The sequence below is a fragment of the Cyprinodon variegatus genome, unplaced genomic scaffold (genome assembly GCF_000732505.1).
Source record: "Cyprinodon variegatus isolate N-32 unplaced genomic scaffold, C_variegatus-1.0 Scaffold1068, whole genome shotgun sequence".
In the NCBI taxonomy this organism is placed as follows: Eukaryota; Metazoa; Chordata; class Actinopteri; order Cyprinodontiformes; family Cyprinodontidae; genus Cyprinodon; species Cyprinodon variegatus.
The window spans coordinates 79,897-91,154 of record NW_015151521.1 but is presented as its reverse complement, the minus strand read 5'-3'; the positions used below and the strand labels follow the sequence as shown (position 1 = coordinate 91,154).

General features: G+C 36.7%; 1 protein-coding gene across 10 annotated transcripts in view; it reads left to right on the top strand.

Annotated features, from left to right (window-relative positions):
- Positions 1 to 7,928, top strand: part of gramd1b (GRAM domain containing 1B) — a 173,401-nt gene extending 165,473 nt beyond the window's left edge. For 8 of the 10 annotated variants that reach the window (XM_015400076.1, XM_015400074.1, XM_015400075.1 and 5 more), the window contains 5 exons: positions 1,718 to 2,015; positions 2,148 to 2,159; positions 3,868 to 3,975; positions 4,368 to 4,488; positions 5,841 to 7,928. In XM_015400076.1, the coding sequence (XP_015255562.1) occupies positions 1,718 to 2,015; positions 2,148 to 2,159; positions 3,868 to 3,975; positions 4,368 to 4,488; positions 5,841 to 5,930 (629 nt within the window). In that variant the 3' untranslated portion in view covers positions 5,931 to 7,928. The remainder of the gene's footprint in view (positions 1 to 1,717; positions 2,016 to 2,147; positions 2,160 to 3,867; positions 3,976 to 4,367; positions 4,489 to 5,840) is intronic. The other 2 variants (XM_015400077.1, XM_015400072.1) reach the window with 1 other exon arrangement.
- Positions 7,929 to 11,258: the final 3,330 nt, after the last annotated feature.

The following is an 11,258-nucleotide window of genomic DNA, read 5'->3' as shown; positions in this document are numbered from 1 at the left end:
AAACCTGCCGGACTACTTTTGGCTTGACCAAAACTGGACGAGAACTCTGCTCACAGGATGTTGCCAGGGGTAAGTCAGTGTGATTGCATGCCGCTGGTGATGGGGATGCCATACAGATTCATGTCAAAAATACCGAACTATCCTTTTAAGTGAAGGCTGAATTACAGCAGTCTTGAAATCTTTTAGTAATTATATGTTGACAAGGCATAAATTGATCAAATCTAAAACAGGGATAGTAGAGAAAAGATAAGCCTGCTGTAAGCAGTTATGTTGCATAATGGTCAAGTTAACAAATCCAAGGTTCATATGAAGCAATGATCTTAATTAACAATAAATCAACTTGAATAAAACAGTCTGAACACAGATCTGGTCCAGAAGATTAAAATAGTTGAAGCTCAGTTTGGTTTAGGTACGAACTTTGACTGGGTGATTTCAACTCATATAAATGCTTCCATAAACCATTCACTGTAGGTCTACATAAATGTTTACATTATTTTTCTGCTAAAAGGCTAACAACCCAACTTCTGGTCTTCTCCAGTCAGGTCTTTTTTTCCAATATATAGTTTTTTTCAGTAGGCTTGAAAATTCAACTTTAATTTCATGAGACAAAAGCCTATTTTTTCCACACATTTGTTGTGAACTCAAACTACTGCTTAATATGCATCTAAAGGGAGTCGGTGCCACTAAATTTGGGGGGAATCATTTTAAACAACCTAAATACAAATTGTCACCATACTCGCACATTTCTTTGACTAGATAATTAAAAGTGCTATACATGAGAAAAAAAATTATAGTTCATTGCAATGACAAAGAGCCAATACAAATAGTAAAAGAGAATAAACGTGACACCTTAAAATATAAGCTTTTATTTAAAAAACAATGATTTTTCTGAAATATATATATATTTTTTTAAATAAGTAGGAAAATGGAGCAAACATTAAACCAGCAACTAATAATATTTAGACAGCACAGTAAAAGGCCTATCCAAATACGTTTTTAATCTCAATTCAAGCAACTGAGGGTTATAAGCCGGGGAGTTAATTCTAGATTTGTGGATTAATGGAACTAAATGCTCCTTTTAGGAGAAAATGTATTAGTTTACTTACAATTAATACTCATGCACTACTTTTTCACAGGGTTTCAATTCATTCAATACAAGGAAAGCCTGCTAAAACCTAAAAAAGAGCGTCAGTAGACAGTAGGAATAAGACAACTAAGAGGAAAATCGAACCTGCATGAAGTGTCCCAACTTCATGTCCATGTAACTAAAATACCTCAGCTTTATTTATTGTGGAAAAAAAACAACGTTGTTTAATGTGGTGATAATGACAAGCCCCTCTCTACATATAAACCCATAAGGCTACAAAAATCCAGTTTTGATCTGGAATTTGATAAACATTTACAAGTGTTTATGCAAAGCAGATAAGCCTGAGTACATGATTACAGAGAAGCAGCAAGACAAATATCTGCCAGTGCTGATGACAGAGGCACAAGCTGCAAACATTAAATCACTGCAGACAAATTAGTCGTGTGTTAAGCCTCCACGCGCAGCTAATTGCTGGTTTGCCTGATTGAAGCACCAGGCTGCTCACTGAAGTCAGGCACCGATCCTGAATCCTCCCATGGAGTTCTTCACTACATAGGTGCAGATGCTTTTATTTTGCTGCTAAACTTCCTCCCATCTTGACATAACAGAAATGTCCTTTCTCCTGTTTAGAGGTGGAGCTGTCCAAGCTGGAGGAGCTGATGGAGACCCACCAGCTGTCTCCGAAGGCCAAGGTGGTGAAGAATGCTACGGTGAGGCGGAAGAAGAGGCCCCTTCCCCACATGCGCAGCCAACACCTGGATGAGGCCCTCAGCCCTGTTACCACGCCGACAGACGAGGAAGTGATTCAGAGAATCAAACATGTGGTGGGCTCCACGCAGACCAGGCACCAAAGTCCAGAACACCATCACCTGCCAGGAGGCCTAGCTCTGTACAGTGTCTCCAAACTGCTGCTTATCATCAGCTTTGTGTATGCCACACACACACACACATAAATCCAAACAAAGGTCATTCATGTAGAGGCACCGTGCACACTCTGTCTGTTATTATCATGTCCCTAAGTGTAACTTTTCTCTCCTCTTCCTTCTACTGCAATCTGAAGGATCTGTCTCAGGTATATGTCTTGTTGTTATCCAGGGCCTCACGAAGTAAAAAAACTGAATCCACCTTTGGCTTCTTTATACTTAAACTTTCTACTTTAATGACCACAGACACCCAGATCAGGCTTTTCTCACACATATAACCATATCCTAAACGCCATTGATGGACTTTTTAGATGAATGTTAATTAACTCAGAATGTTTGCAAATACATTTTTCTATTAATTAACTGATAACGATCCTAAATAGCTGATCAACTTTAATAAGGGGATTCAGCCTTTAAACCTGTTATTTTATTCCTTTGAATTAGTACGTTTTGAGCCATGAATAGGAAACCGGTTTAATTCAGAAGTAATTTATCTACCAATAAGCTTCTTCTAAATGACTAAAATATGTCTAGATCATAAATTTTAAGATCAGTAGATTTTAATATTATAGTTATGCAAGGAAAATTCAACCACAAACCCCTCATTATGACTCATTTATCCTTCCACCGCGCATCACTCATTTCAATCCATGAAGATTATGACCCCTGTGTCCTGATGGAGCATTCCCTTAGATTAAGGTAACCAGTGGGAATTGTTACCAACTAAACCTTGCTCAAACTACTGGTTTGACTATTTTCTGAGTTGGTTTGGAACATTTTACTGGTGGAGTAACTTCCAAGCCCCAGTCCTTGTTTGAACCCTACAGATGATCATGAGGTCTTGTGCAAAGAGCTGCGCAGATGAGCGCTGACTCTCAAACAAAAACACGGACAGCCAGAAGTTATGCCCAGTAAGAACCAATACTCCTAATCTTGCCCTATTCATTGTGCATTATGGGCTTGTTTTCCTTTAAATCCTGGGTTAAATCATTGAAAGTTTTGTCAAATTTACATATAAATCTTTAATGCATTCAATATTATTTAAATAATTTCTTCCAGTATATAGGTTTGTTTGTAATTTAACATAAAGGAGCCATTAGTCATCTAAAAAAGCCAAGAGCAGCAGAACTCATCTGCGCAGGCAGAACTAGAATAATCAGAGAAAAGCCTGGTCTGGCCCACAATAGAAACCATCTTCTGTGGTGCTAACCCTGAGGTTCTGGCTCAGGCCGTGGATCACCAGGGGATTCAGAGGCTTTGAGTTACTTCACATGATTTTCCTGTTCAGACCTTTTTCCCCTTTAATTAGTCTCAGATTATACACCTAAACATTTTGGCAACAAGCTCTCTCTGTAACCTCCAGTGAGAGACCAAGGAAGCTTTTTAATAAATCCATGTTTATTCAACTTTTTTTACAATTGATTTCTTAGTCACAAAATATCACCTTTTGGTAACAGAGATGGTCTGCAAAATAAATTGATTAAGTTGAGTTGTTCTTTTCGTCTAAATTAAGCAAATACGAGAGGGAAATTTGTAATAATTTTGTAATTATTTAAAAGTAACAAAGTAAGTAAATTTGAGAAACAATGTTGTATGAATAATAAGATTAATCCTGCATGACATACAGAGAGCCAGATCTATTGATTTCAATCCGCTGCTGCTTAGCCTCAAGTTTCTTTTTGGAAAGAAGATACTAAGAAATGAAAAATAATTTCAGATTTTTGGACATAGCTATAAATTCCTACTTCTTCACATGGCTTTAATCAGTGGTGCAGCTCGGCTGTGATACTCTTAAATTGAACACAGAGACCTCAGTGTTTAAACTGTTTTCTCCCTGCTGTTCCTGACCTTATCCAGCTTGGTCCTCCTGGTGTTCCTCAACATGATGCTCTTCTACAAGCTTTGGATGCTCGAGTACTCTGCACAGTCCTTAACAACATGGCAAAGTCTGCGGCTTCAGGAGAGGTACATAGGGATAGATTCATCATCAGCACATGCTTGTTATCAATACAGAAGTCTTTTGTGAAAGCAGTTCAAAATGATTAATGGACTTTCATGAGGAGACAGAAAACCCAATCAGGGTAGAGCCTGAACAGAGTTCTGCTGTTGTTATTTGCACCGGCGGCTGCCACAAATTCAATCTCAAACACACACACACCCACTCAGACATACAGACTAAACTATATCCATATGGTTGTTCATGTGACAGGAAAACACTGTGTCTAAAATTACCCCTGAATAGCTTTGGGCTTACTGAAACAATTTACCGAACTGTTTATTGGCAGTCGCTCCAAATGGAAATCATGCTTCAGCAGCTTCACCCTCATGTTGCCTCTGTGTGTGTGTGTGATTCTCAGTAAGCTGCCTCAGACCCAAATGGAGTGGGCTCAGCTCCTGGAGGCGCAGCAGCGTTACCACGACGCCGAACTGCAGAAGTGGAGAGACATCATAAAGTCGTCAGTAGTGCTGCTGGACCAGGTACTGCAACACAAAGAGGGGGTTTCACCGGCTTCTAATCGTGAGAAATGTCCGAGGATTGGCCCTGCTGTAATTTGACTCAACTGAAGCTGAAGGGTTAAACGGCCCCTTCACCAAACATCACGTCTCTATGGACCTGTGTTTGGTGAAGGAATATGAGACAGGAGGCCTGTTATTACTTCTCCACCCCTTCCTGCAAAGATCCTGCAGCTCAGAATATGCAGAACATGGAGCTTATTAGAAGTCTACTCTGTTGTAACAAATTAGCCATGCATTAAACAAAATAACAATACATAGAAAAGGAAGAGCAGTTCTGAATCCTTATACCTTGTGTGAAATTAACAAAGCTGATTGAAATAATGCTACGTTCATTCAACATTGCATTAACCTCAAAAAATGTATCTACACTAATGTAATATTTGCCATTTCACATTAACAAGGGCTATAAAAAGTCGCTATGTTTCTCACTTCTAACATTTCATTCTTTTTTACAACCATAAACCTCTGAATAACGGAGCAAAGAGGCATGGCAACAATTAGTAAAGTACTCCACTAACCTGACCTCAAGGGAACAAAGAAGTGAGTCGTTTATTGGCTAAGGAAAATTGAATTTTGAAGACACATCTGATTCCGTATTACATGGACAGGGGAGAAGTAAACACTGGAAGTCAGGAATTTTATGAAAATCCACTGTTCTTAGGTTTAGGTTTTTAATCCACCAATGTTATGGTTACATTTATCTCTCAGAGACGGGGGTTAAACCCATGGCATTATTTTAGGTTTAGGTTTTCTTACCTTTTTTCCACAACTTCTGGCGTTAACCTTTTTTGTGCATCTGTTTTAGATCTTTACAGACAAAAAAAAAGTAAAGCAAACAAAGAACAGTATAAAGAACAGCCTGCAAATGGTTGTCAGGTGTCATTTATATTTAAAAAAAAAGATTGAAATTTGAGGATGAATAAAAACATTGAATTGCCTTAAAGTTCAAATAAAACAATTAGACACAAAGTAATTCGATAATTTGTCCAAATCAGCTAATTTCAGTGTGGGCTTCCAACCTTAATTGTAAAAATAACATAGAAATCCAAAATCCACTTAAAGGGCACGAACAGAAATTAGAAATATTCATGGAAAAATAAAAATAGTTATCCTTTAAAGACAACAAATTCAGGAGCACAAAAATATTAAACACCCTTAAATATCACTGAACAATATCTTTAATTTTCAGCTGTGTTCAGATGCTGGAGGCTTGTGGGACTTTCTTGTATGATAGAGGTTTGTAGTTCATAATATTGTTCCTGTTTTTAATGCTTTGGTGTTTTGTTTTTCTTTCCTCATGTTTTCGTCTTCAGATGAAAGACTCTTTATTGAACCTCCAGCGAGGCATTGGTTTGAGAGACTACAGCTCTGAGACCGAGGAGAAGAAAAGTCGTTATCACTGACACACCACCACAAGGCCATGAGGGCATGCCGTGCAATACAAGGACCTGTTTTGTTTGTCAAGTGGTATGAAGACAGCAGCAGCAGGACAGGGGCAGGGAGGGAGGCGGGACCAACAGTGAGCGGGTCCAAAGTCACAAAGGAAGGGATGGTAGTGGTTTCCCAAGCATGGAAGTTAAAGTGCCCCAGAGAGGGGAGCACTGGAGGTATCCCTGATATCTCTGAGGCACCATAAGAAGAGGCGAGACTTTCTCGCTCTTAACACCAGTAGGGAAACTGTTCTCTTCTCCTCTTTTTTTATTTTTATGTGCATCCTACTGTAAGCCATGTGAACCGGAGAGTCTCCGAGATAAAGAAGGAACTACTGCATGCATGTAGACAACCATAGTCCTCAGTCAGTGTTAATATGGTCCAGTTCCAGTCTATGTATGTCAGAAAAAAAAAAAGAATAGAAAAAGAGAGACCCAGAGTCCTAAACTCTCTTGACTGTTCCAAAAATGAATCGTCCCTTCGGAGTCCACGCTGTAGCGTCCCTTTAACGAAGCCCCCAGCTGATCCGAGCGCAGGTTTAACGAAACAGAACTGGTGTTAGAACCGGGAGTCGAGCTTTACTGATCCCTCCCTGTTGCCTTGTTTAAACCTGGCCTGTATGGATCCTGTCAGGGCTGGCTCCCTGTCAGACCAACATGTCAAAATGTTCATCTGTGGAATACTAAGATTCCACTTTGTCTTATCAGCAGAACCAGTCAGATGGTTACTAACTACAACTTTGCATTATATCTCCTCCTGATGAAGTGGAATGTATTAGCCTATTAGGACTTGGTCAGATGTTTAATACGTCTTCTAACAATTAAATTGGGGACTCTGCAGCCAGGCCAGTAGGAAGATCTTATATGTTTTATTACTAAACTGTGATGAAATCTCTTTATAGATGTTTCAAATTGCAAAGGATTCTATGAATATATTTGAAATATATAAGAATATTTCATTATTTATTATATATATTTCAATATAAGCATATATAAATACATGAGCTATATTTATTGTTAATTTATGTACAAACTGAAATTCTCAGCGCTCGAGACAAGTTAGAGTTTCTAATGAAAAGTGTTTTCTTCTAAGAAATGCATGCCAGATATGTCTGTGACATGTCCAGTGTGCAAGTATGACTCTGCATTTGCGCGATTATATTCGCGCTCTTTCGTTTGGGTGTGTATGGGTGGGTGTCTGTGTGTGAGAGAATGAGAGAGAGTGGGTTCCGTGTGCGTGCTTACACATGTGTGCTGGAAAGTGTGACATTTTTACCATTCCACACTCGTATGTCTCTTACTTTTACTCCTTTTATTTCTGGCTCTCTGCAGCCGGACTGCCTTTTTTTTTTTTTTTCTGCTTATGCATTTTGGGTGTCGCCTTTCATTATAGTCCCACATTGGTGCAGTTTACAGTACGAAGAGTTTTGTTCCAAAGTGATTCAGATTCATGTGATGAAAAAATGAATCCCTGCTTTCATAAAGTGATTGGTTGCAAAAGTAAACACATTATTTAAAGTGTTTCTTAGAAGAAGGTCACAGTTGTACAAAAACTTTTGATTTGACATCTGTGGGCAAGTCCTTCGCTCATGTTACCACTCCATTACAGTAGCCTGATCTCTATTGGTTAAATACAGACCTTTAGACATCTTGACAAAGGTCAGTGATGATTTGCACCAATTCTGTGTCTGTAAAAGTTATTTAGAGAATAAAAAAACAAGACAAATCATAGAAAACTTGACATCTCTAAATTTAAGTTCTAACTAATAAAAAAATAATGCATGTAGTTTTAATAATGTTTCTCAAAATGTCAAAATATCCCTTTAAATTTTGATTATTGTAATTCTTTCCATTCACAGTGTCTTTCTAGGTGCAATAAAAGCATGAAACACAACTTACTGAACCAAAAGTTAAGATTAAAATTGCACCATCACACTTTCTCACATCGTTTTGAATGGAGTTTTTCATCATGTAGCTATATATATATATATATATATATATATATATATATATATATATATATATATATATATATATATATATATATATATATATAAAAACATACACTTATATGTATGTAAGGAATGAGATGCATTGTTTCAGAGTTTAGTTTTCTTAAAAAAGGTCCCAGTACTGCACTTTCAAGGATTTGGAACGAAAATTATTCCTTCTCATAAAGTAAAGCGCTTTAAGGCCTTTTCAGGTAGAGAATGACATAACTTAATGGTTTGGTTTTGAGATGAATGTAGAGGAAATGCCACAGTGGAGATTTATAACTTCTAAAATCCTTCGAAGTGTTTGAAACTGGGATCTATACTCAACACATCCTGTGTAAAAATTGGGATTTCATCTCTATTTTCATGATAAAGCAGGAAAAGGTGAATTTTGAATTTTGCTCTATGTTATGATTAAACAAGGAGAGAAGTTTAAGGGCTGGATATCTGATGTGTTTACTGTATCTTCAAAGAAGGCACAGAGTCATGATAACAGAGAGAAATATAAAAGTCTGAATGTTTAAAATGATGATTACAGAGAAGCTGTGCTTCATGTAAGTAATGGTGAAAGAATGTCATGTTTTCCTCAATGGAAATATGACTGAAATGCTTTAAAGGTATGCTTTTAAGAGTTTTCACTCAAGCTGGTGTTTTTCATTTAAAAAAGTTGAATATTATCAGATAGGCATGGGCCAGGTTGACACTCATGTTTCATAACATTGATATCAGAATTTTGCATTTACAGTACCATGGTATTTACTCAAACAAGTGAAAACAAATCCATATGATTTTTTTTTATCTTAATTAAAGTAAAAAGGAAAAAATTAACTCTGCTAAATTATAATGCTTAATATTATTACAGTTATAATAATGTTGTCCTTAACTTTATTTATTTTAGACTAGCAGATTAAACATGCAAAATTTAGTGGTATGTTTTAAATTAAACAAGCCATTGCCTGGAGTTTAAGACTTTTTTGCTGTTGAGATAATAGAGCAACACATCAATAGAAATATTATATTAATCAGTTGTATTAATTGGTAAATTGGTAGGGCTACCTGACCTGTAGGGCGACCTGCACTCAGATGCTTAACCAAAATGTCATATGTAGCCTGTTGATTACAGCCTTTATAACATTATTGTCAAAAGCATAATGAGTGGAGCTCCTCGAGTTTCCACATTGGTTGTCTGTAAGGGAGAACATTTCTAGTTAAATTGGTCTTGAGAATTGAGTGAGATAAATGTCCAGTAACCTTTGTTTAGCCACCTGACCAGCAGTGCACAATAAACAGGTGGCGAAATGGTTCCATTTCCTCCAAATCTTATGCTTAACTCAGGAGATGCTCTTGGCATCTCCTAAAAAAATATTTTAAACTGCAGGAATAATATGATGGAGGGTTCTAGCTGTTTCGAAACAGTACATTTTTAAAACCATGGTACACTTTGATTTACGTAACCTGTCCATGCCTATTCTAAGAGCTTGATTTTGATATAGAAAACTATAAGGATGTATTTGCAACATGTCCACAGTTATGCAAAATTTGTCTTGCACAAATCCAAATAACAATCAATCCCAGTTTGCTTTCAGTCTCTCTTTTCTAGCTTGCACTCGCACAGTTAACCTGTGTCAAATGAATGATTGTATGGTTGCTGCTGTGTAACACAAGTGGCCAGAGTTAGTTCTTCTGTCTTTCTTTTTAGTTTTCATCACAGATAACTAACAGATTGTGTGGTTTGACCTCTTTAAAAAAAACGACCACTGATCAACACTCCTGGGAAAACGCTCTTCTTCAAGTGTGTCTTGAGAAAACATGCTCTGCTGTATTTTTTTTAAGCGATTCTACTGTATTATTGTCTTTTTGTTTTTTTGTTTTTTTTATTTTAGAATATATTTTCATCTCTAGACTATTAGTGAGATGCATACACAAGATGAATATACTGCAAGTATATGTTGTGTATTTCTGCGGTGTGGACACAATCGCACCGACAAAAGAATCGGGCCTGCGCTGCGCGTGGGTTTTACTTGCTGATGACTTTGCCTCATAGAAACCGAAAACAGAAGTGGCTTTCTGGTTCATGTGAAGTAGAGACTGGAAGTATGAATAAAGATTTTTAAACATCCAAACAAACCTTGATGATCCTCCTTTTATTATCAGTTTAAAATTCCTTTATTTTATAGGACATTTAAAAGGGAACCTCAGATTTTGCAAAAGGCTGCACAGAAGGTAACGTGTGCATCGCCTCAGGAGACTCCACAAAGAGTAGAACTGGATTGCATGACATATGAGTATGAAATATTAATATGTCACTGTGGTGTGGAATAAAATCTAATTGTTAATTCATGTTGTTCTGAAAGCTGTTATTTTGGGAATTGCAGCTTTTATAACTTTTACCAGTCAGTGACGGTAGACTTACTTTCCTCACTTGAAATGCTGTTATATAGACTGGCTGTTAATATCTACTGTATATACTGTGTTGTTAAAGCCCATGTTGTGGACTAACCTGACAATTTCTTTTTTTTAAATACAGAGATAGAGTCATATACTATTTAATCATTTAAAATATTTGAAAGGCTATTTCATAAAGTGAAACACAGAGTTATTGCATACATACCGGTACCTTTTTTTCAAGCCTCATTAATGATGATGATTTCCTTTTAGAATCAATGAAAGCACAACACTTGAAGTTAAAATATTAGATTAGAGCAAAATCTGCCCAAAAAAAAGCCTTGACAGAAGGCGTGTTCTAATCAAATGACTTTATCTTTTAATTCAATAAAAAAAAGACACTTATGGTCCTACAGTATTACATTCTGCATATTATTGTTGTGTGTTTCATTTAAAAGACCAATAATGCAAATCTGCAGTTTAGACTTAGACTTAGACTCAACTTTATTTATTCCTTGTGATTACTCCTTCAGGGAAATTCTTGTTCCAGTAGCTTATATAGAGTACAAAGAGTTAAAGCAATATGCAATTAAAGATAAAAATACACAGAAAAAATATAAGAAAAAAAGTGCATACAGTACAAAAAAAAACACAAAAAAAAGTAATGTTTCAATGTCTTGGAATATGTTTCCCTTAGATATAAAAATATCTGCACAGTAGAAAGCTAAGGGAAGACTACATAGTAGTTGACTTGGCTAATTGCACTTGCACTGCAGAAATGTACTTACCGTATAAAAGAAGGAAAAAATTGCATGGGCTACACAGTAGTTGGCATGTGTTATTGCACAGTGAGAAAAGAATATTTTACATGAGTGACAATAGGTAATATTTTACATGAGATGTCCAAAGAGGGGGTGTGCTG